General features: G+C 37.1%; 1 protein-coding gene across 3 annotated transcripts in view; it reads left to right on the forward strand.

The window, feature by feature from the left end:
* Window positions 1-271: 271 nt before the first annotated feature.
* RPAP3 (RNA polymerase II associated protein 3) overlaps window positions 272-26,387 on the forward strand; it is a 33,979-nt gene continuing 7,863 nt past the window's right edge. The window contains exons 1-12 of one of the 3 annotated variants that reach the window (XM_069580911.1): window positions 272-372; window positions 3,079-3,262; window positions 4,019-4,159; window positions 7,351-7,473; window positions 8,233-8,360; window positions 11,286-11,407; window positions 12,557-12,627; window positions 13,609-13,734; window positions 15,262-15,389; window positions 20,956-21,077; window positions 22,420-22,490; window positions 22,610-22,711. In XM_069580911.1, coding sequence (XP_069437012.1) covers window positions 3,110-3,262; window positions 4,019-4,159; window positions 7,351-7,473; window positions 8,233-8,360; window positions 11,286-11,407; window positions 12,557-12,627; window positions 13,609-13,734; window positions 15,262-15,389; window positions 20,956-21,077; window positions 22,420-22,490; window positions 22,610-22,711 — 1,287 coding nt within the window. In that variant the 5' untranslated portion in view covers window positions 272-372; window positions 3,079-3,109. Of the gene's footprint in view, window positions 705-3,078; window positions 3,263-4,018; window positions 4,160-7,350; window positions 7,474-8,232; window positions 8,361-11,285; window positions 11,408-12,556; window positions 12,628-13,608; window positions 13,735-15,261; window positions 15,390-20,955; window positions 21,078-22,419; window positions 22,491-22,609; window positions 22,712-26,387 lie in introns of all 3 variants that reach the window. The other 2 variants (XM_069580912.1, XM_069580913.1) reach the window with 2 other exon arrangements.

Below are 26,387 nucleotides of genomic sequence, written 5' to 3' on the forward strand. Positions count from 1 at the left end.
AGATTGTAAAATACCATTACATACAGCAAGGCAAATATCAGAGAAAAAATTGAGGAAAATCCAAGGAAATATTTCAAGGCGTTATTATTTGGGGAATCAAAGCAAGGCAGGATGATCCTGCATTTTTTGTATTACCTACTGTGAAATACGGTCACACTGGAAGCAGGCAAAGCCACAGACCCTGCCTTAACACAGCTGTCGTTGCTCTAGACTAGGTCAGCGTATCTGACCTTCTGCGCATGCTCTGTCCCGGCTCCAGGGGGCGGGGCGAGAGCGCGCGAGGACTTGTGGGAAAGTCTAGGAAGGCGGGGCCGGGCGTGAGGTGCTGCGGGTCGGGCGCCGCGGAAGCGGGGTTAGTAACGGCCTGGTGAGGTGAGCCGGCCCTGCGGTTATCCCGGGTTGCAGTAGCGAGGAGGCTTTTGGGGTCGCCCGGCGGGAGGAGGGGGTTGCTGCCATGATCCCGCGTGAGGTGGCGAGGGCGAGGGCGTGCGCGGGGGCGCGGCGCGGCGGTGTCCAGGTAGCGGCGCACCGGGGAGCGCGTTTCGGGAGGGGCTGGCCCGGAGCAATCTGGGCCTGGACGGTCAGCTTTACTGTCGGTCCCTCGATCCCTGCTGCTCTGGGCGTTCGGCGATTTGCGGTCGTCCAGGATCGCGGATCCATTCTCCCGAGAAGACCTGTGTGGAGTCCGCCCCACTTAGTCGTGGGTATGCAGTGCTCGGCCGCATATTGGGTATGAAAGTGATACCCTCAGGCGCTGGAAGTTTCTGATTGCCAGCCTGGACGCAGGTTCCGTGAGAGCGGAAAGATGATGGGTAAAATGGAACAGGTTTCTACCTCCCACGTTATCTCAGTGGCTTGCTGCGGTTTTATTTACGTCTTTGAGCCCCTCGGCAAAGCATTGTACTAGTTTTGCTTTTTAATGAGATATACATATGTGGTCAAACGTGTGCACTGCCTGAAAAAAGCTTAAATTTAGTTCCTGAGGCAAGGCTAAGGGGTCAGTAGACCTATTTGCGGTTGCAAACATCTTTTAGGAGAATCCCTTTTCTAATCTCTTCTATCTCTCCCAGCCTAACTCTCCCTCACCTCCCAATATCTGGGACCTTGCCCCATCACTCATCTACTTTCCTGTATCCTTTTTAACTTTGTTTTTCAGTTCCTCTGCCCTCCATACTCGTGAACAATTTTAGGTTATCAAAGATGAAATACTAATCGCCATATAATCTCATTTATTCAGCTCATTTTACTTCTGTCCTTAAAAAAATGGCCTATTTGAACTCTAAACAATCTTTAAATGACTAAATACAATGTACTTTATTTCGCACATATGACCTCCTTGGCCTTCTTGAACTCCTGGAAATTCTCTTCTGTGACAGTAACTCCAGGTTTTCCTTCCAGCTCTCTGGATGCCACTGCCTGATTTTTAGTGTTGGCATTTCTTCCTCTGTTTGTTCCCTAGATATTAATGTTCTGCAGATCTCGTCTCTTCTCTCCCCTTCCACTGTCACAGTAATTAAACATGTCCAAATCTCATGATTGTAGCTTCTGCCGTTATGCTAGTGACACCCGAATTTACATTTCTAGGCCTCTGTAACTACTTACTGTGTCCTGACATCTCATAAGAACTCAAAATCAATTTATGCCAAACTGAAAAAATCTATTTTTACACTTGTTCTGCCATCCTGAAATCTCTTTTCCTTTTAAAATTATGATTCCTGACTCAAAATGGTACTACTAATCTTACCCGGCTCCCAAACCAGAAATCTAAGACTTTGTGTCCTTCTCTGCTCTCCAGCTGGAGAAGGAAACGGCAACCCACTTCAGTATTCTTGCCTAGAGAATCCTGTGGACAGAGGAGCCTGGGGGCTCCTGTCCATAGGGTCGCTCAGAGTCGAACAGGACTGAAGCGACTTAGCATGCATGCATGCATTGGAGAAGGAAATGGCAACCCACTCCAGTGTTCTTGCCTGGAGAATCCCAGGGACAGAGGAGCCTGAAGAGCTGCCGTCTATGGGGTCACACAGAGTCGGACACGACTGAAGTGACTTAGCAGCAGCGGCAGCTGCTCCCCAACTTCTCAGTCTAATGAATTATCATGTCCCTTTTATTTTACCACCTTAATGTGTCCCGTGGCTTTCGGATCATTGGTCACATCTCATGGCCTGGTGTTTCACGATCTGTCCCATCCTCCTTCTTAGCCTTCTCTTCCATCCTTTCCCGCCTAGTCCCTCATTCTGCCTGCCCACTCCTCCACATTAAGCACTTGACTGGCCCCTTTTGAAACATGGCTAAATTGCAGCAGCTCTGGTGACTCTCTCCTTAAACCTACCATCTGATTTGTATCTGTCCTCTGTGGTCAGTTCTGTAGCATCTGTACATGCCTCTAGCACAGCGGTTCTCAGCCAGCGGTTTTTATGCTTCCCAGGGGACATTTGACAATGTCTGAAGACGTTTTTGGTTGTCATAGTCCAGAGGGAAAGGAGTAATACTGGCATCTAGGTAGTAGAGGCTGGGGATGCTGCCAATCATCCTACAATTGCACAGGACAGTTGACCTACAACAAAGAATTATCTGGCCCAAAATATCAGTGGTCCCAAGGTTGAGAAGTCCTGCCAAGCATAATATTTTGTTACTCAGTACTTTGATTATTTTCTTCTCCACTAGAGAAGGGACCTTGTCTTGTTTTTGCATCCCTAAATCTTAATACAGGGCTTATTACATAGCCAAAGTTCAGTAAATGTTGAAAGGAAAAGGAGTAAAGGAGGTAATTGGCTAAATTTATAAACTGTAGAGATGTGCAGCCGTTCTGCTACCATAGGCTGTTTGCTAATTTCAGTAATTTCCTCCGTATTGCCTTTCATTCACATTGCATGGATGCCCAAAGTTTTCTGTTTTACATTTGATTATTCAGCAAACATTGATTGACTCATTTAAAATATAATATACTGATATTTTCTTCTGCATCATTTTAAGTTCCTTTCTTTACATGTATCTTGGCCATTTATGACAAGGTAAAAATCATTAATTAGCTAGGTTTCAAAAAAAATAAACTAAATGATTCTATTTAATTCTTATCAGAGATTGGTCGGTCAAAACTCTGCAGGCCATAATGGCTTCAACAAGTAAATCAATTGAATTACAACTGCAAGTGAAACAAAATGCAGAAGAGTTACAAGACTTTATGAGGGATTTAGAAAACTGGGAGAAAGATATTAAACAAAAGGATATGGAACTTAGAAGACAGAATGGTGTTCCTGAAGAGGTAAATTTCTTAATTAAATTCCCACTTTAGCATCCAAGGAAGCTCTTCATTTATTTATTTTAAAGTAAAGCACAGCCTTTAAAATGTTTTGTGGAGATGCTAATTAAAGAGATTTACTTTCTGCCAACATTTTGAAAAATTCTACTTTTAAAAGTCTTTGTAATAATTGTATTAACTATCAATATATTAGGACATTTTTAAGGCTTAATCCATAGGAAGACCATGTGATAATTCTTAAGGTAAATGAATAGCATCATAAAATAGGCTTGTATATATAGCATATATAATTATATACTTAATGATATATTAACATACAGTATTGCCCTAAATGCAGAGAGTGCCTAGACTCAACCAGTTTTCTTAAGACAGTGCATTCAGATATGGACAGCTTTTTCATACTGTTGGTAATGTGGAGGCAGTTTAGTTTGCCATTGTACTGTTGCTAAATCATTGTATTAAGGCTGAAGGTCAAGCAGTTTTTGAATTTTGAATTTAGGATTGCAAATTAAGTGTATAATTAAAATTTCTGGGTAATATTTTTCTTATGACTGAACAATGTTCAGTATTTGTCAAAGGATGATTTAAAATTTTCAGGCATAAGCTTATCATTAGAAATGAATTGGTATTTCTAACCACTTGAAAACTAAACTAAAATTACTTTTACTTGAAAATATCCTTCAGTGAGAGTTTTAAATATCACTAGTTCCACAGGAAATTAACAGAGCTGTCTCAAAACATGTTGTTTTCCCTTCCTAGAATTTACCTCCTATTCGAAATGGGAATTTTAGGAAAAAGAAGAAAGGCAAAGTTAAAGAGTCATCTAAAAAAACCAAAGATGAAAACATAAAAAACAGGATAAAATCTTATGATTATGAGGCATGGGCAAAACTTGATGTGGTAAGTTAATTATGTGCTTCTTAGTCTTTGAGTAAAATTTTCTTGGAGTTAGTTGAGAGTTATGGATTAAATGAAAAACAATGTAAAGTTCTTAGGACCTGTGTCTTTCTCATATAAACTATTTTGTGTGGAATAAAAACTTAAATACATAGCTCTTCAATTAACTTTTCTCCTATGGCCCTCTTTCAGTGAATAATGGCTAAAACAGTTGGATTCTTTTCTTCCTATTTTTTTCTTTTTTTTGCATGGATAGTACGTGGAAGGGGCTTCCCTGGTGGCTTAGTGGTAAAGAGTCCGCCTACAGTTCAGGGGATGCCAAGTTTGATCCCTGGGTCAGGAAGAGCCCCTGGAGAAGGAAAGGCAGCGCACTCCAGTATTCTTGCCTGGGAAATCCCATGGACAGAGGAGCCTGGTGGGCTACCCATTCATGGGGTTGCAAAAGAGTTGGACACAATTTAACAACTAAAAAACAACAACAGTACATAGAGATGTAGTGAACTCTTCACCCAGTTTCCTCTAATGGTTACATCTTATTTAACTATGTATTTTAGTTGCTCAGTTTTTTCCAACTCTTTGCAACCCCTATGGATTATAGCCCATCTAGCTCCTCTGTCCATGGAATTCTCCAGGCAAGAATACTAGAATGGGTTGCCATTTCCTTCTCTAGGGGATCTTCCTGTCCTAGGGATCGAACCTGGGTCTCCTGCATTGCTGGCAGATTCTTTACCGTCTGAGCCACCGGGAAAGCTTTGTTTACCTATGGTCCAGTATCAAAACCAGGAAATTGACATTGGTACAATGTGTGTATAGTTCTGTGGCATTTTATGACCTGTGGATTTGGGTAACCACCATTGCATCACCAGAAAGATCTCTTCTGTGCTGTCCATTCATAGTTGTACCCACCTTCCTCCTCACCTTGTCTAACCCCTAAACAGCTAGAATTCTGAGACAGTAACAATATAACAAAAGAAAGACTCTACCGGTATCTTTTTTTTTAATAGGCTAAAGGACCTGTTGAATAATGGTTAAGAGAATGCCTTTGTGTGTGGTCTTAGGTCACGGCTGTGTGACAATAAACGTAGGGCCATCTTAACCTCAGGAAGGTAGCCTTCACCTTGCTAGACCGGCGTTCTGCATGCTTCTGGTCTCGTGCACATGAGGCACAGTGTAGTTGGAGAAGTGTTTACCATCAGTACTATGCCTCTGTCATAGTTTATATATGCCTTAGCGTCAGAAGATACTGCCAAAGGGTTTCCAAATACGGAACCATTCATTTTTTGTAACTTTACCCCTTCTTATGTAGCTTTATCCTTTTCATAAATTGGTATGTGCTTATAATGCCCTTTCCTGAAAGGCACAGTGTCAGATGATTTCTTAGAGAGGTGGTTTTCTAGTCATTTACTCATTCAACAGTTATTGATTGAACTCATGCTCTGTGTGGCCAGTGCACTCATGATTGAACTGCACTGTTTGACATTGTCATTTTATTGTATCTGTAAAAGATACAGCTGTTTACTTACCACTCCATGCTAGTTCAGATGTGAGCAGTGGCCTTGGCATTCTGCTGCCGTTAGTTTTCTACACGTGTCAGTTGTAGGAGGGTTGGACAGTCTTGGCTTTCATATTGATAGGCTGGTGGTATTTCTATTCTTATTTTTTTCTCTTTTTGGGTGCTATTTCTGGAATCCTTATGCTAAAACCCATAGATGCATTTCAGTCCATCTTTTTGTTTTGTTTTGGTTATTTTGTTGTTTTTTAAATTTTTTTGGCTGTGGCTGTGCAACAGATAGGATCTCAGTTCCTTCAGCCCAGCAGTGGAAGCATGGAGTCACTGGACTGCCAGGAAAGTCACTCAGTCCCATCTTTTAATATTCATTTATTTAGTGAAACTAAGCATAGATCTTATTTCATTTTAAAATTTACCAACAATTTTTTTCTTACATAAATTGCTTAGACTAGTAATAACTTGTAAAAGACAGAAAGGATTTTATTTATATAATAAAGTTTTTGTTTATATGAGCTTTAATGAACTCTTTAATTCTCACTGGTTTAAAATTTACTCAAGCATTCCCTGGTGGCCTGGGATTCTGAGCTTCCATTGCTGTGGCCCAGGTTCAATTCCTGGCTGGGGAACTGAGTTTCTGCAAGCCACATGGCATGGCAAAAAAAAAAATTCTTACTAAAAATCATTCTTTTATTATATATGGTGACGCTAGTGGTAAAGAACCTGTCTGCCAGTGCAGGAAACATGAGACATGGGTTCTATCCCTGGGTCGGGAAGATCCCCTGGAGGAGGGCATGGCAACACACTCCAGTATCCTTGCCTGGAGAATCTCCATCAACAGAGAGGCCAGGTGGGCTACAATCTATGAGGTTGCAAAGAGTTGGTCATGACTGAAGCAACTGAGCCTGCGTGCATGTATACTAAAAAAAATAGTTAAAAAAAATACTGATGTAATCCATGAAATGATTTATTACCGTGAAAGGAATGTCTCAATCAAAAGAGATTGGAAATTGCTGGACGAGCATGTTGTGTATTTTCTTTGATAGTCAGCTGTATTTCAGAATACATTGATAAACAGTATAACATAGTTATTGAGAGCTCCTTGGAGGAGGCTTGGGTTCAGATCCTCATTTGGCCACTTCCTAGCTGAGTGACCTTGAGTGAGTTTGCTAACTTTTATTTCTCAATTTCTTCAAGTGAAAAACATGGATAATTATATCTACCCTCATAGGTTGCTATGAGAATCAGGAGTTAATTGTATTCTGCAAGCAGTTTTTGTTGTTTTAAAAATCAGAAAGAGAAAAGGTTTTTAGATGAAACCCTTTCCCTGCTTTTGGATGCGGTTACATAGATTTGGGTTAATTGCAAACTTCTTTTATGTAAAACAATAATAGTTCACTGCTAATAGTTTGTGATTTAGGGTTGGTTTGTAGACTTAGTTTACTTTATATGAGTTCAAAGTCAGATAATGTAAGTGGTTTGGATCTTGATTTTCTAAATAAGAATATTCTTTTCTCTGAATTAACTCCCAATAATGAGAGGTTATTTGGATTATTTTTATAGGCCTTTAAGTCCTTAGGTTGTAAAAACTTAAGTTCTATTGAATGTTCTTTTTTGGGGGGGGGCAGTATATCTCTTTTTTAATGGTCATGTAATTATGACACTGTTCCCCTACTTTTGATTTCAGGATAGTATTCTTGATGAACTTGACAAAGAGGAGAATACCCATGATTCTGTGTCTCAAGAATCCGAGTCAGAAGAAGATGGGATTCATGTAGATTCACAAAAAGCTCTTGCTCTAAAAGAAAAGGTACTCTTTAGGTTAGCTGTTGGTTTCTTCAGGTAGGCAGGATTTGTAGAAAATCATGTGGCCCCCAAGATTTCTACAGTGTAATTTAGTGGGTGTTCAAGTTGTTTTTGGCCATATCCCTATCAGGAGGCACTATAGTATAGTGGTTAGGAGTGTGTGCTCTGAAACCAGATTATCTAGGTTCAAGTCCTGTGACAAGGTCTTTTAAATTGCCTGTATGTATTCAGTCTTCTTAGCTGTAAAGTAAGATTAATATTATTACTGTACCTCAATGGGTGGTTGTGTTACTAAATGAATTATTACATGTAAAGTACTTGGAGTGTACAGAGAGTTGTTCCAGGGCTTTAAATAGTAGACTGAAGTACTAATCAGATCAGCGTGTGATTCTTGACATGGATATTGTATCCCACTACTCCATATCACAGACCATCTTTGGTTGCATTTTGGAACATATGACATCTCCCTGAGAAATGTCTCTTTATTGTTAAACTGGCTATATTGCTTTTTAAAGAGGTGGCACTCTTCAGATTAGAATTTGTCTTAATGCCTTTCTTTTGTTGCATTTCTATGGGTTATTATGAATAAAAAGTATTTAATGCTAGGTATTTTACTCATTTTTCTGCCAGGGCTCTTGGATTGGGCCCAAACTATGACCTTAGCCTTGATTACATGGCTAATGAGATAGGAAGAGATGAATAATGAAAGAAAGTAGCTCTGGAATTCTATGTCAGTGTGCATCTGACTTGTATGCTTTTACAGGGCAATAAATACTTCAAACAAGGAAAATATGATGAAGCAATTGAGTGCTACACCAAAGGCATGGATGCTGATCCATATAATCCAGTGTTGCCAACAAACAGAGCATCGGCTTACTTCAGACTGAAAAAGTAAGGCGTTTCCATAATGTGTGAATATTTTATGTGCATATGGAGACTTTTTTTTTTTATCTTTCTTAATGAAATGTGTGGGAATGGTTGAGAACATTTTCCATTTCTTTTCAACTATAAATTCTTATTCATTCCCTTTTACTGAATTCTTTAACTTAAGCCATTTTAAACATTCACGTGCTCAAACCGTGCTCCTTGTAGCTCACTTTATTGAGGTGTTCCTCCTATAAAAATTGAATAAGATGCCCTTTTCCTAATTTACAGAAGAAAAAAAGTTAGGTGGGTAAAAATTCTTTATAAATCAATTTTCCTTCATTTTGAAAAATTATGTGTTTACTGTTTAATACAGAGAACTTTTATTATGGTAAGCTTAAAATATGTTCCAACATTTAAGTCATACTGATCCTTAAAATACATACTTAGTGTTGAAGAACATAAATGTATATGATCTTAATTCTAAGCAGAGAAATGACCTAGCATAAAAATTTTTTAAAAACCAAATACAGTCAAGGAGGATGTTCTTACTGTTTTAATTACTATTTGGAAATATGAATTATATTGGTGTCTGAGTTTTTACTACTTTTAATAGCATATTTTAAAATCTTTTGAAGCTTATGTTGTTAATATCCTGACAAATTAGGGGATATTTACCTTTTATAATATTTGATATCTACAGTATGTATAAATGATGAATAATTTAAAATAAATCTGCATGAACATGCTTCCCAGCTTAAGAGTCAGAACATTATTTTTCAAAGCTACTTTTGATATTCTCTTCCATATCCTGACTCTTGTCCCTCCCAGTTAACCACTATGTTGAGTTGTGTATCATTCTTTTGATTAAAAAAATTTATTGTATATGTGTATATCTCTAATACACTGTATAACATTGCTTTATTTTTGAGCTTTAAAAGTATATCATTGGATATAGTTTTCTGTGGCTTACCTATTTATTTGAATACTGTATTTCATATTTCAGTTCATCTCATAAGATTTGATCATGTTTTGTTTATATCAATAGCTGTAGATCTCTCATGTTCACTGTTGAATGCATATGCAGTTCCTTTTTAGAAATAAACCATCATGTATCCATTCTCTAATTGCTGGATTGCTAGTTGGTTCCTTTATTCCTCACCTTCCTTGTCTTCTCTTTTCCTGCCTTCCCCCCGCCTTCCCTTAATTATTTAACAACAGTGATACTGTGAGCACTTCTGTACGTGTTTCTTGGTGCTAGATCTTAGGATGTGCACGTGTTCAACTTTTAATGATGGTGACCAGTTGTTACAATGATAGTTGTACATGCTTACATTCCCATTAGCAGTGTGTAAGAATACACGGTACATATCCTTACCAACGCTGGTACAATGGGGCTTCTGAATTGTTTTCAGTCTAGGGGGTGTAAAGTGGTAATTCATTGTGGCTTTAAGTTGCATTTCCCCAATTTCTCATGTGGTTGAACATCCTCATATGTGTTTATTCACCACTTATCTGTTTTATTTTCCTGTGATATATTTGTTTTATCTTTGGTCCTTTTTTCTGTTAGGCTGTTTTTCTGTTGATTTTTAAGCATTCTTTTCTGGGGGATACTAGTTAGTGTTTATAATATTTATCTTCTCTCAGTTTGTAACTGATCTTTTTTTAAATGGTGTCTTAGTGAACAGAAATTCTTATTTTAACGAGTTTCATTTATTAATTTTCATAAAATGTTGGCACTTTGAAAAGTGTGATTTGTGAAAATAGCCCCCTTCTTTGAGTTCGTAGCAATCTCCTCTATTTTCTCCTGAAAGTTATGTTTTGCTTTTCATGCTTGTCTCCTTGTGTGTGCTGAAGGCATAATTCCAGTTCCATATCCCAATTGTTTCAGCCTATTTATTGAATATCCTTGCTTTCCCCGTGGATCTGAAATTCTATCATTGTCATATGTCAAGTTTGCATGGATCTGTTTCTCATTTCTTTCTTCTCTTCATTGATCTGTTGCCCTTTACTATAGCCATTCCATACTATCTTTAATTTTTATAGCATTATAGTAAATCTTGGTATTTGGTATAGGGCCTTATTATTCTTTAGGAATGTTGGATATTCTTGGACTTTTACCAATCGGTATAAATTTTAGAATCATCCTGTCCAATTCCTTGAAAAATTTTGATTACAATTGCATTGGACTTACAGATCAGTTTGGAGAGAATTATATTGCTCTATTTTTGTGTCTTATAGATGAATGTGAAATTGCTGTAGTTTTCTTTCATGTCTTTGAAGACAGCCTCGTAATTTTCTGCATCTGGATCTTGTACATCTTTTGTTAGATTTATTTTATTTTTGTTGTTGTTGATATCTAGTAGAGTAGCCATTTTGCTTAACTTTCTTTATTTTTAACAGTCTGTCTAGATTGTTTTGAATTTTCTTGGTAGACCATTATATCATCTGAGAATGTCAGTTTTATTCCTTCCTTTCCAGTCTTTTTAGTTCTCTTTCTTTCTTATGGAACTTCCTTGGTTAGGACCTCTAGTAGAGTACTGAGAAAAAGCAGTGATAGTGGGCATTCTTTTCTTTGCTTTAAAGAAACTGATTACTGATTTTAATGGGCTTAACTAAAAGGAGATGGTAGCACAGGGAACTCTGCATAGTACTCTGTAATGGCCTCTGGGTAAAGAATCTAAAAAAGAGTGGAGATAAATGCGTGTACACACGCACACGCACACACACACGTATACATATATGTATAGCTGATTCACTTTGATGTATGCCTAAAACTAACACTATAAATCTACTACAATAAAAATTAAAAGGAAAATAGAAAAAAAAAAAAGAGAAACATGCCTTCAAATGGGAAGTAAATCTCCTTTTCAGGGGTTTCAGAAACAAATTTTTTGAAGTTTTTAACAGATGATTTTTATTAATTTCACTGTTATTTTTTTTAAATTGCAGATTTGCTGTTGCTGAGTCTGATTGTAATTTAGCAATTGCCTTGAATAGAAGTTATACAAAGGCTTATGCAAGACGAGGTGCTGCTCGATTTGCTTTGCAAAAATTAGAGGATGCCAAAAAAGGTATTAATGTTTTCCAGGTCATCATTATCTAAAAAGCTATTTAATAGTTTAACTGATTCTTTACAGAGAATACTAGATAATCACAGTTACTATCTTTAGAGATCTTTCTATATTGAATAAAACTGATTTTTGCAATTTAAAATGTATTTTGATATTTTGGGAAAAGACCTTGTTATTTGCCACTGATTAAACTTTGGTTCATATTCTCATTCAACCATGTGTTCACTCTGTTACCAGGGGAAAGTTATGTATCTTCTCTGATTTTCAGTTTCTTATATGTGAGACAGATTAAAACATCTTGTTGGCTTTTGTGAGGCTAGAGGTAATGCATGAACCTAACACATTTTTATTTATTTTTAAATTTTAATCCTTTTATTATTTCATAAAATAGGCTTGTGTAGTATAAATCAGAAAATCGGAATGAAGTTTATGTCTGAAAGATTGTGCTCCTTCTTGGTTTTATGAGATATAACTTATGATAGCAAGTGTTCTTCCTGAGGCTCGAAGAAGGAGGTGATCTGACACAAGGATTAAGGGTTTTATCTGTCCTGGGAGAATGGAGGAAATCCAGTGGAATAATGTCAGTATTTCTAGTTCCTCTTAAACTGTCCCCTGTAAGCATATGACTGCTGTTTTATACAGGTTTTTGAATACCATATATCTTTTTTTGATTATTTATTTGTTGTTGGTTACCCTGAGTCTTTGTTGCTGTGTGCAGGCTTTCTGTAGTTGTGGCTAGTGGGGGCGACTCGTCACTGTGGCACATGTGCTTCTCATTGTGACTTTTCTTGTTGTGGAGCCCAGGCTCTAGGGTGTGTGGGTTTCAGTTGCTGTGGCTCACGGGCTCCGTCCTTGCAACTTGTGGGCTCTAGAGCTCAGGTACAATAGTTGTGGTGCACAGGCTTAGTTGCTCTGAGACATGTGGAATCTTCCCGGACCAGGGATTGAACGCGTGTCCCCTGCATTGCAGGCAGATTCTTATCCACTGTACCACCAGGAAAGTCCCATATATCTTTTGTTGTTAATTATATTTTTAATTGAAGGATAATTGCTTTACAGAATTCTGTTGTTTTCTGTCAAACCTCAACGTGAATCAGCTATAGGTACCATATATCTTTTAAATATTCTGTTATCTTCTGTTTTACTCAGATTATGAAAAAGTATTAGAACTGGAACCAAATAACTTTGAAGCTTCAAATGAACTCAGGAAAATTAATCAGGTAAACTGTAGTTATTTAAATTAATCGTGTTACTTACTACCTTTATTTGACAAAGTAAATGTTTCTGTATAGACTTGTACTATGTAATGTAGACATTTTTCTAATTTTAATTCTTTGTACTAGAGAGTTTTTTTTAACTAAACACATTGTAAGCTAGAGGTGGTATAATGGTATTTAAAGATTCTTAATTGTTACCTTAAAAAGTTGTCTAAGATATTTAGAACTACTACTGCTTTATTTTATCCAGATGACAGAATTATTTTTCTTTATCCCACTAATTTTTCTAATTTGTCTTGTGCTTTGTTTTTGTATTATCACATATTTCTTTGATTTTTGTAGTTTTAAAGTTGCTCCATCTTTATGGTTTATACAGGGAAAATAATACTAAATTTTTAAAAGTAAGAAAATAGATATTAACTGTAAAATTTGCTGTCAGATTGTACTTAATAGTATGTATTCCTTTTACTTTCCTTTTGCATCACTTATAATTATTTTGCCATCTGTTGAAAGTAGCAATGATTGAGGAAAGTCTGCCTTTAAATATCACCATTACATAATGCATATAAAATCTCTTGGTAAATACCATCAACTTGACTCTAATTGTGAACTGTGTTGTGTATTTTTGTGTTTTATCCTGGATGGTCAGATAATGACTATGAATAGTAAATTTGAGAGATTTGGTGATGTGGTCTCAATTACCTTCTTTATTTTTAAAAATTGTTCCTAGAACAGTGTAGAAATTCAAAAGAATCTTTGTTGAATAAATAAATGAATAGCTCTGTAGTGAGTATTACTTTAATTGGAATAAGATATACATTAAATTTGCTTTTTAATTTTGTTAGTAGATTTTGAATTGGAGTAAATATTTTAATTATTTGAAATGTGGCAGGAATTCTAATATGAATAGTTTGTTATTTTAAAGTCAAACATGTATGCATCTTCCATTACTTGTTTTATTTAGCTGACTGCTATGTCTTCTAGGCTTTAACTTCCAAAGAAGACTCATATCCAGAGGAAACTGATACAATGGTTAAGTCAGATGAAGGAGAGAAAAAACAGATTGAAGAGCAACAGAATAAACAACAGGCTATTTCAGAGAAAGATCGGGTAATCCAGGATTCTAACATGTATATGTTTTGCTGAGTTTACTCTTAGTTTTTTGTGTATCAGTTAAGTTTTTGTCTTTCTTAATATTATATTAAAATTCTCCTTCAATAGAAACTGAAAATTGAATATACTAAAACTTCTGGAGCCTACCAATTAAAACTGAGTAATTGATGACTTAATACATAATTATAAAAAATATTATATATAAGTTTAGGAAACAAATTAATTTTGAGCATTTTGACATATGTTTATATATAGATGGTTATAAAATTAACATAGAAATAAATTACAGTACTTCCTTGATGGCTCAGTGGTAAAGAATCCACCTGCCAGTATAGAAGACACGCATTTGATCCCTAGTCTAGGAAGATCCCACATGCCATGGGGCAACCGAGCCCAGTACCACAGCGACTGAGCCTGTGCTCTAGAGCCCGGGAACCTCAACTACTGAAGTCTGTGTGTTCTAGAGCCCATGCTCCTCAAGAAGAGAAGCCCAACCATTGCAATGAAGAGTAGCCACCACTCACTGCAACTAGAGAAAGTCCACGAGCAGCAATGAAGACCCAGCACAGCCAGAAATAAATAAATGTATTAAAAAAAGAAATAAAACTGATTCTTATTTATTTTTCATTAAATCACACTGAACTATTTTTTTTCCCCCGTTTTGGCCTCACCACGGGGCACATGAAATTTTAATTCCCTGACCAGGGATTGAACCCATGCTCCCAACAATGAAAGTATGGCGTCTTAACTGCTGGACTGCCAGGGATGTCACACAATGAACTATTTCTGATCAAAATTTCTTTAGACTTAATTTAACATACTATAGGCTTTCATGGAGCTACAGAGGATTCCTAATAAAAATTTATGGAATGATTATTGATTGTGATATGTCTGACTCTGATTATAAATCAGTGTTAAAATGAAATCTAGTATACCTTCCAATACAATTTGATTTATTCTCTGTTTAGGCATATTAATGTTACTGAATAGTGAGCTGTACAGTCTGGTACTCTGTTCTTTCACACAAATTATTTGGATTATGAAATTTTTTTGTACAGATTCTATTTTTTTTTTGATTGTGCCTCGCAACTTGGGGGATCTTAATTCCCCAACCAGGGATCAACCAGTGCCCTCAGCAGTGAGAGTGTGGAGTCCTAACAACTGGACCACAAGGAATTCCCTGCACAGATTCTGATATAATTAAAGAGTACAGTATTTGGGCCTGTATTTATTAAAATGTGTTTTTCATTTAAACTTCATCTAATCTTTAATTGGTAAAATAATGGTTAGTACTGCAAGATAATATAGTAGCACACTTTTTTTTGGTACCGAAAAGAGAAGAACACCATTATAAAAAACAACCCAAACTAACAGATTCTAAAACATCTCATGGATTTTTAGCAATTAAAAAATAGTCTAATTACTGATATAATAATGATTGGTATACTAGCAGTGTTGCTAAAAATTTGAACTCAACTAATTTTTTTTTAAAATTCTTCTCCATACTTCTTTCTGAAATGATAGGGAAATGCATTTTTCAAAGAGGGGAAATATGAAAGAGCAATCGAATGCTATACTCGAGGGATAGCAGCAGATGGCGCTAATGCCCTTCTTCCAGCTAACAGAGCAATGGCCTATCTGAAGATTCAGAAGTAAGTATTGGTTACCTTTAATTCTTTGCAGGATGAAAATGAAATTTACCGTAAAATGGTATATTATCTAAATAATTTAATTTAACTCACTCTTAAGCATTAAATGAGAGAGGGTGTGTGTGTCATAGTGCATATTCAGTAAATGTTGTTTAGTTGCTTGGTTGTATCTGACTCTTTGTGACCCCGTGGACTGTAGCTCGTCAGGCTCCTCTGTCCACAGGATTTTCTAGGCAAGAATCCTAGAGTGAGTTGCCATTTCTTCTCCAGGGAACTTTCTGACCCAGGGATTGAACCTGCATTCTCTTGTATTTAGCAGATGGATTCTTTACCACTGTGTCACTAGCTCTAAAGTACTTACTCAGTTTTGGTCTGGCATTACACAGTTTAACACTTCTTTAATTGCTTTATGCTATTCTGAATTAGTGATTTAAAATTATTTTTAATCTCAGAACCCTTTGGGCAGAGTCTTATCTGGAAGCGTATGCATATATGACAAAAGAGAAGTGCTGTCGTTGAAACTGCTGACTGATTACATACAGAACTAAAACTTGGTCCTGTGACACTAACCACATATTTCTGGATGCACTCAAGGGCTCCATGTTGGACAATCAGCAGAGTGATATATCTGATGATAGAAACTATGTCTTTGTTGTAATACTACACACTAGTTATAGAATTAAAGATTCCTATAAATATTATAAGTAGAGACTCTAAACTTTTTGGTGCCACAGACCGCTTTGGTTGCATGGTGCACCTTTCTCAAGATAATATTTAAGTGTGTAGTTATACATTTAGGATTACAAAGGAAACCAATTATATTGAAATAGAGTTTTAAAAATATTAAGATTTGTGACGTTAGTTCAGTTCAGTCACTCAGTCGTGTCCTACTCTTTGCCACCCCATGGACTGCAGCACGCCAGGCTTCCCTGATCATCAACTCCCAGAGCTTGCTCAAACTCATGTCAGTTGAGTTGGTGATGCCATTTAACCATCTTATCCTCTGTCGTCCCCTTTTCCTGCCTTCAGTCTTTCCCAGCAACAGGGTCTTTTCCAGTGAGTCAGTTTTTTGCTTCAGGTGGCCAGAGTATTAGAGCTTCAGCTTCAGCATCAGTCTTTCCAATGAATATTTAGGACTAATTTCCTTTAAGACCTTCCCTCATAGCTCAGTCAGTAAAGAATCTACCTGCAATGCAGGAGAGCTGGGTTCGATTCCTGAGTCGAGAAGATTCCCTGGAAAAGGAAATGGCAACCCACTCCAGAATTCTTGCCTGGAGAATCCCATGGATAGAGGAGCCTGGCAGGCTACAGTCCATAGGGTCGCAAGAGTCGGACACAACTTTAGCGACTAAACCACCACCAATTTCTTTTAAGATTGACTGGTTTGATCTCCTTGCAGTCCAAGGGACTCTCAAGAGTCTTCTCCAATACCACAGTTCAAAAATGTCAATTCTTCACGGTTCAGCCCTGTTTATGGTCCAACTCTCACATCCATACATGACTGTGGGAAAAAAGATAGCTTTGACTAGATGGACCTTTGTTGGCAAAGTAACGTCTCAGCTTTTTATTATGCTGTCTAGGTTGGTCATAGCTATTCTTCCAAGGAGCAAGTGTCTTTTAATTTCATGGCTGCAGTCACCATCTGTAGTGATTTTGGAGCCCAAGAAAATAAGTCTGTCACTGTTTCCATTGTTTTCCCATCTGTTTGCCATGAAGTGATGGGACCAGATGCCATGATCTTTGTTTTTTGAATGTTGAGTTTTAAGCCAACTTTTCACTCTCCTATTTCACCTTCATCAAGAGGCTCTTTAGTTCCTCATCGCTTTCTGCCATAAGAGTAGTGTCATCTGCATATCTGAGGTTACTGATACTTCTCCCTGCAATCTTGATTCCAGCTTGTGCTTCATCAAAATTTGTGATATAATGGTTTTATTAACACGCTACAGAGGCTTCCCTGGTGGCTCAGTAGTAAAGAATCCTCCTGCCAGTGCAGGAGACACAGGTTCTCTCCTTGATCCGAAAAGATGCCACATGCTGCAGAGCAGCTAAGCCTGTGTGCCACAGCTATTGAGCCTGTGCTCTCGGGCCTGGGAGCCACAACTACTGAAGCCCATTTGCTCTCTGGAACCTGTGCTCCACAACAAGAGGAGCCACCGCAATGAGAAGCCAGCTCACTGCAACTAAAGACACCACAACTAGAGAAAAGCCACACAGCAATGGAGACTCAGCACAGATATAAATAAAAAAATAAAATTATTAAAAAGAAATTAAACACACTACAAAATGAGAAACTGCATTTAAAATATAGGCAAGTTCTAGAGAGTGGCATACTGAGTGAAGTAAGTCAGAGAAGGAAAAATATAATAATAACATCCCTTATATGTGGAATCTAAAAAGAAATGATACAAATGTACTTACTTACAAAACAGAAAGAGACTGACAGATTTAGAAAATGAATCTATTGTTGCCAGGGGGAGGGGATAGTTAGGGATTTGGGGAAGGTCATGTACACACTACCATATTTAAAATGGGTAACCAACGAAGACCTATTGTACAGCACATGGAACTCTCCTCAGTGGTATGTGCCAGCCTGGATGGGAGGGGTGTTTGGGGGAGAAGGGATACATGTGTATGTATGACTGAGTCCCTTTGCTATTCAACTGAAACTACTATAACATTGTTAATTGGCTATACCCCAGTACAAAATCGGAGAAGGCAATGGCACCCCACTCCAGCACTCTTGCCTGGAAAATCCCATGAATGGAGGAGCCTGGTGGGCCGCAGTCCATGGGGTCGCTAAGAGTCGGACACGACTGAGCGACTTCACTTTTACTTTTCACTTTCATGCATTGGAGAAGGAAATGGCAACCCACTCCAGTGTTCTTGCCTGGAAAATCCCAGGGACGGGGGAGCCTGATGGGCTGCCGTCTATGGGGTCACACAGAGTCGGACACGACTGAAGCGACTTAGCAGCAGCAGTAGCAGCAGTACAAAATAAAAACTTAAAAAGAACAAAAATTTCCAAACCTAAAATAAACATAGGCAGGTTAAAGTTAAAAAAATTTTTAAAGATGTGTTATTATGAAAGTTTGAATAAAGCCACTAGAATTTGGGGATGTTCACCGACACGTCTTCTACATATTCATCAACCAGTAAGTGTGTCTAGGGAATGGCCAGAAAGCAGCACAGATGATTACATTACCAGTGTGATAACAGTGGCTTATGGTAAAGAATTTGCCAGTTTGAGGAGACGCAGAAGACATGGCTTTGATCCCTGGGTCAGCAAGATCCCCTGGAGGAAGAAATGGCAACACGCTCCATAACATATAGCTTCACTCTTTGGCGTCTGAGTGACTGCTAGGGACAGAGTTGCCTGCTGGTTGGCCAGCTGTGTCATAGGAGCATTTACAAACAGTTACTATGATCACATGCAAACAAACATCAGGTTAAATTGCCTCGTTATTTCTGAAATAGTTGTGATACTTCAAAGATATCTGTGACAGATGTGGTGTGGTATGAAAATATCTGTGATTTTTATTGGTGACAAAGTCATAGGTACTGCTTTTACTAATGTTGTTTATTATCTGCAGTTGTAATTGAAAGGAAAGCTACATGTCATTTAAAAGTTTATGGTAGTAAGGATGTAGTATTTTTCCCATCCAGATTTTTAGATCTCAAAGGATCACAGGCTATCATAGAAGAAAATTTTAATTTGTATTTAACTTCATTGAAACTAACAGACTCACTAGAGATGTATTGTTTTGATTAGACTGAGTAAAAGTCATTGCATTTCTTACTAACTTAGGAAAATTTTGAATTTCGCTATTCAGGAATTGCACATGATTAAAAAATTGTAAGGCCTACATTTTTAGGTTTGATTAATGCCAAGAATAATACCTTCTAATAGATGAGAGAGTATATCTACATTTATGAGGCCTCTAATTTATTGTGTTCTGTTGGTTTAGTTGATAACTGCATAAGTATATCATAGCAAGGTTTTTTTTTTAATTTCAAAGACCTATGTGAGTCTTACTTGCATATCTTCCTAGTATGTCTTTATTTTTTTTGGCCGCATTGCCCAGCTTGCAGAGTCTTAGTTCTCTGACCAGGGTTCAAACCTGTACCCTCAGCAATGAAAACGCTGAGTCCTAGCCATTGGACCGCCAGGAAATTCCCTTTAATGTGTCTTCTGGATGTACAGTTGACGTCTGAAGTTTTCTCTACTAAATAGTGAGTGCTGTCAGGCACTGTCTGTCATAGACTAGATGAGGAACAGGGAAAAGAGCAACTTTTCAAACAGGAGTTTGAATGGAACCAAGATGTCAAGGGATGGTATGATTAGTGAGGTGAAGAGACAGCTCTAGTGTCCCAGTGCAGGTTCAAAGACACAAGAAGCAAAAATTCCATGGTGCCTTCTGGAAAGGGCAGGAGGTTCATATGATGACTGATACGCAGGGGCACTGGCAGAGATAAGGCTGGAGAGTCAAGCAAGCCCCCGACTTTGTGCTCTGCAGAGGAGCTCGACTTCATCCTAAGAAGTGTGGAGACCATGCAGTATCTTGAATGGGAAAATGATGTAATCAGTCATGTAGAGAATAAACTGGTTGGGGCATGGACATGAACACACACAAACATAATCTTTCTTTTGCTCAGAAGTGAATTAAAGAATTCAGAAAAAAAGAAAAGAATTCAGGGGTGTTTAATCTTGTTCATATTAGGTCTTATTTTGAAGGTAAGATGGCATTTATTTAGGTCTTCGGAAGAATGTGATCACAGAAGATTTAAAAAAAAAAAATTTTATTGTGAAACTTTTCATAGTAAACTCTGTATACCAAATCATCTAGTTTTCACAAGCCATACCTTTTTTGTCGTATTTAGTTCCACTTTTTTCCCACCTGGAGTTATTATAAAACAAATCATGGACATGATATTTCATCCTTTAAGGATGCTTCACACATAATCACAATACCATTATTATGCCAAGTAAATCCATAACAATTCATTAAATGTCATTTTAATATATGAGGATATCAAGATTTTTATTTTATTTTTTTTTTAACTTTTCTTTTTTCTTATGAAGCAGTACCCAGTCAAACTGAATCGACTGCTGATTGCATGACTGAGTAGAATTCATGAAAAGTATTAGATGATATTCTTTCACATACACAATGAATTCGAAGTATGAGTGTGTTGTTTTCCTTAGGTGATATGTAGTATGGGTAAGTCTTAATTAAGTTTGGAGAATTGATGCCAGTTACTGTTAATGTAGTAACTGTACATGTTGAGAGTTGGAGGGGAGGTATGCTATATTTTGTCTACTTTATTCATATTTTACCATCATTAATTCCATCCTTTCACCAGACTAATTTCTGACTTCACTTAATCTGCTACATTCTCCCTCCTCAACCAGAGGATTCCAAAATTTGGTGAGAATAAAAAATTTAGAAGTTAGTCTTTTCCCTTAAAGAGAGATTTGGGAGATATATACATTTTATATTAGAAACTCAGTTGACATGAAGTTTTCTATAAGCTACATTTTCCTCCTTAGTATTTATATCATGTTTAATAGGTATGAAGAGGCTGAAAAAGACTGCACACAAGCTGTCTTGTTAGATGGCTCGTATTCTAAAGCTTTTGCCAGAAGAGGCACTGCAAGAACATTTTTGGGAAAGTTAAGTGAGGCCAAACAAGGTAAGACTATTTTTGTAACAACTGGTACTCACTCTCCCTGTTGACACTCCCAAGTTATAGTAGCAGACATTTCCGTAGCCTTTCCACGGTTTGAGGATACAAACTTAGAGAAGTACGTTTTCTTTCACAGTTTAGGTTTGCAAATTTGGAGAAATTCAGTTTCCATAGTGGGCCTGGTTATCTTCTAATAGCAGTACAGTCTGGCCAATTGTCATTCAAAATTAACGAAAAATTTGAATTATAGGTGAGAAGGAAAAAAGCAGGAAAAAGGCAAGAATGAAAAGAAAGGGAATCAACAGTCAGGAGATAGAGGATAATGTGAGATCTGTAATGATGTCTTCCTTTTTCCCTTGATTGCTGATTATTATTTTTTTTCACAATCTGTCTTTTTAGTATTTATTCTTAGTCATTTTGAAGAACCAGCTTATTTCTCTTGTGTATATTTTCTGTTTTGTTTGTTTCTGCTCTTTATTTCCTTCCTTCAGCTGTCTTTTGGCTTAATTTGGCAGTTTTCTAACTTCTTGATGCATCAGTAGTTAACTAGTTGATTTTCAGCCTTTGTTTTGTGACATGTTCATTTAAATCTGGCAGTTTAAAGTCTGGCTTCAGCTGTAGCCCATGCATTTTTTTTATTATGGTAAAATATGCATAACATAAAATTTACTGTTTAAGCCATTTTTAAGTGTACAATTCAGTGCACTGAGTACATTGACCTTTTGGGCAACCATCACCATCGTACATCTCCAGACCTTTTTCACCATTCCAGTTTGAATACTCGGTCGTTTGACAGTAATTCTCTATTGCCCCTTCCCTCCAGCTCCTGGTAACCAGCATTCTATTTTCTGTCTCTGAAATTGACTGTTCTAGGTACCTCATATGAGTAAAGAATCATACAATAGTTATCCTTTTATTTTCTGGCTTACTTCACTTGGTGTGTCTCCAAGACTCATCCATATTGTAGCATATATCAGAATTGGATTCCTTTTTAAGGCTGAATAATATTCCATGATCTGGAATTCTCTTAGATTCTCTCTTACATTTGGTGAGTTACCCTGTCATTTGCTATCAGTGTGAGCTGTGATAAGTAGATGACCTCTAGCCCTCAGTCCTCAGTTGTGTCACTGTGAAGTTAAATTGTAGTGAAGGTTATCTGAGAATTGATATAAAGCAAAGAGAAAAGCACTGAATAAGCGTTAGTTCTTATTATTGCTCACCAGTTTCCTAACATCCCAAATAAAGCTTCTTGAGATATAGGTATGGGGTTATTAACTAAATATATGATTTCTTGAACTCCATAAGGTATTTGCATTAATTTATTATGTTTCTTAAAAACTCGTTTTAGATTTTGAAACTGTTTTACTTTTGGAGCCTGGAAATAAACAGGCAGTAACTGAACTTTCTAAAATTAAAAAGGTAAGCGTTCTTCTTTTCACCAAAATATGGTCCTATCTTCTGAAGCATAAATACCTTTATTTGCTGTGTGATTAACTTGAGAATATTTTGATAGTTATAATTACAAATTTATTTTTAAGGAATTAATTGAGAAAGGACACTGGGATGATGTCTTTCTTGATTCTACTCAAAGGCAAAATGTGATAAAACCCATTGATAATCCGCCTCATCTTGGATCAACTGTAAGTAGACCTGAAGTTTTCTCCTTGGTATTTAAATATCACTGGTATGATAAATTGAGTTGAAACAAGCTGTTGAATTAGTAGGTCTCTTAAGAGATATGTTGAGATCTCTTCCTGGAACCAGTTTTAGAATCTTAAAAAAATACTTCTTAGGAATATTGGCATAAGAAAATTGGAGAAAATGGAACTGTTTTAAGTTCTGGCATAACTTTTTAAAGTGTCCTTAAATTTAACACTGAATATTTCTTCATATTTTCTGATTAAAAAGGAATTTGAAGCAGTTGTGCATTTTGTAATTAAACGTCTTTTATTTCTTTTACTGTTCTTATTTGAGATTGGGATTTTATTACAGTATAGTCTTGCAACTTCTGTGGGGTTAGATCTAAAATGAACACTTTGGCAAAAATCTAGTACAGGCATACCTCATTTTATTGCACTTTGCAGATACTGCATTTTTTACAGATTGAAGATTTGTGGCAACCCTCTGCTGTGCAAGTCTGTTGGCACAATTTTCCCAATAGTATTTTCTTTACTTTCTGTCTTGTGTCACATTTTGGTAATTCTCTCAATATTTCAAACTTTTTTGTTAATATCATATTTGTTATGGTGCTCTGTGATCAGTGATCTTTGTTGCTATTATGAAAAGATGTATGAAGATGAAGGCTAAGATGATGGTTAGCATTTTTTTGCAATAAAAATTTTTAAGTTATATGCATTGTTTTTTTTTAAAGACATGCTGCTATTTCACACTTAAAAGAGTATGGTATAGTGTAAACATAACTTTAATTATGCATTGAGAAACCAAAAGCTTTAGGTGACTTGCTTTATTGCAATATTCACTTTATGTGATAGTTTGTAACTGAACCTGTAGTATCTCTAAGGTATACCTGCAGGCAAAATTATTCTTAAGAATATATGCTGCATATTGTTTTTAGTATACTATACTGTTTTTTATTAAGTCTAATAAAGCCAGTTTTTCCTGCAGTATTGGAACGGAAAGAGTAGACGGTAAAATTCAGCGATTTGTCTTGTGTTGGACTTTCAAAATTGAATCATTTAAGGCATGTATTATTATATATGTATGTGTTAGTCTCTCAGTTGTGTCTAACTCTTTGTGACCCTATGGACTGTAGCCCACCAGGCTTCTCTGTCCATGGGATTTTCCAGGCAAGAATACTGGAGTGGGTTGCCATTTCCTTCTCCAGGGGATCTTCCTGACCCAGGGACTGAACATGCATCTCTTATGTCTCCTGCATTGGCAGGCGGGTTCTTTGCCACTAGCGCCACCTGGGAATTCATATATATGTGTATATGAATTTATATATATACGTATAAATTTGACTCTCTGATAATTTCTGATGTTTTCTTAGTATCATATATGGAAATTATGAAAGATAAAATACATATAAAAAAGTACCCAGGACAAATTAAAATTTAAAGGATAAAGTGAACACCTATGAAACCACCAACTGTGTCAAAAAGTTGAAACGTATCAGCCTCCAGAAACCTCCCTGCTTGCTCTTCACTGATCATGATTCCCTCTGTGCCCCTTGGAAGTAACTGTTAATGCATGGATGATGCTTTGAAAGAAATGCTGATTTTACAGTGAAGTCACAGCAGATATTTTCATCCTCCTTTTACTAAGGAAGAAGGCGAGGAGAAGAAAGTGTTTTGCCAAGTTCTTATTTCAAGTAACGAACAGAGGAATTCTTTAATACATTGCCTGGGTTCTTATTTTGACTTTATTCTTGCATTTTCTGAGATACTATTTCATATGCCAGGCATAAATCTAGTTGCTTTTATACATTATGTTCATTGTCACACATCATATTTATTACCTATTCTATTTTTTACAGTAAAGGTGATTAAATGTTTAATTCAATGTGATTTATACTTTAACGTCTCTGTAAAATTTTGTCACAAAAATTAATTCCAAAATTTAAAAAAAATAAGTCTTTGTCAGACTTTGCTTGTCCATAATTATAAAAACACTGCCTCATGGTAAGTCAAGTATCTGTATGGAAGAATATTCTGTGGCCAGTGTATCCTAAACAGCTTTTATAAATCTGTTGAGTTCTGTCCTCCCTCAGGTTATAAATCAATTATGTTAGTAATTGTGAAAATGCAACATGAATTTTAATCTTTTGTGGCTGGATCTCAAAACAGAACACCTCCATGAACTGAGAGATCTGGGGTAATCAATTTGTAACTGATCCAATACAAGCAAAATCATTATCTTAGTAGGAAGGGGAAGATTTGCTCTTTATTTTTGTAATAGGTCTCCGTTTTAAAATCTGGGCATTATTTGAAAAATAGTATGGCAGTTTGGAATGATGCTTTATGTTTGATTTGAGTCCCACCTGATAAAGGCTTCCCAGGTGGCACTAGTGGTAAAAAACACACACACACACACAAAAACCCTCTTGCCAGTTCAGGAGACACAGGTTTGATTCCTGGATCAGGAAGATCCCTTGGAGAAGGAAATGGCAACCCGCTCCAGTATTCTTACCTGGAGAATCCCATGGACAGAGGAGCCTGGCAGGCTATAGTTCATAGGGTTGCAAAGAGTCGAATACGACTGAAGCAACTTAGCAGGTAGGCAGACCATTTCATAAGCTTTAAAATCATAGGCAAGTATGATCCCTATGTGACTTTTTCTGCTTAAGCTGAAAATTACTCATAGGTTAGTTGAGATCAAAGAAAATGATATCCAGGAATGCTAAGGCAGTTTCAGGTGAAACAGATGTTAATTTCCTTTTCGGTCCTTTGTATGGTCTTTGTGTGAGGCCACCTGAACACTGAGGAAGGTGGTCAGGAAAGGGGTTACTTTATTCAAGCAAGAGGCTCAACCATGGAGTTCAGTGCTTAAGGGCTGCAGGTCTGACTACTTTTGGCATGTCTTCTCTCGAGAGACTGTAGATGAGCAGTAATCTAGACCTGCTGGACCTGGAGTTCCTAGATAGGAAATGAGTTAGTTTCCACTAATTTATTTTCTGTTATTTTATTTTCTTTTTCCATATGAAAATTTCACCTTTCTACTTGGTCTCTTTCTGTTTATTTTCATTTCTGTTTTTTTCTTGAAATGGTCATAAAGCTAAAGAATGGTCATAAAGCTAAAGAAAATTTTATGTTTCTAAATCTTAATTTAAAAAGAGATGAATTCAGGAATTCCCTGGTGGTCCAGTGGTTAGGACTCTGTTTTCACTGTCAGCCGCCGGGGTTCAGTCCCTGGTTGGGGCACTGAGATCCCACAAGCTGTGAGGTGTGGCCAGAAAAAAAAATGAATTCATGTTCTTATGTTTTCTTATGTCTTTCGGCTATAGTGTCGTCTTTTTTGTTTTTCTCCTTTTACCAGTATACTGTCATCCCCTCATCCCTCCCAGCCATCATCAGTAACATTGAGCCGCAGTGGTCTACCCTTGAACAGATCATCTGCTAGGAAATTCATTAGCCTGGATCAGTTTACATGTTGTCATTGACGAGATTTAGGTTTTGTTTTCGTTTTTTGCCTCATGGTGTGCCATGCAGGATGCTCGTTCCCTGACCAGGGACTGAACCTGTGTCCCCTGCAGTGGAAGTGCACAGTCTTAACCACTGGACTGCCAGGGAAGGCCCCAGGATTTGGTTTTAAATGGGACTGCGTCAATATAATTTAGTAGTTGTAGTCTATTTTTTT

The sequence above is a fragment of the Ovis canadensis genome, chromosome 3 (genome assembly GCF_042477335.2).
Source record: "Ovis canadensis isolate MfBH-ARS-UI-01 breed Bighorn chromosome 3, ARS-UI_OviCan_v2, whole genome shotgun sequence".
NCBI classification, from domain to species: Eukaryota; Metazoa; Chordata; class Mammalia; order Artiodactyla; family Bovidae; genus Ovis; species Ovis canadensis.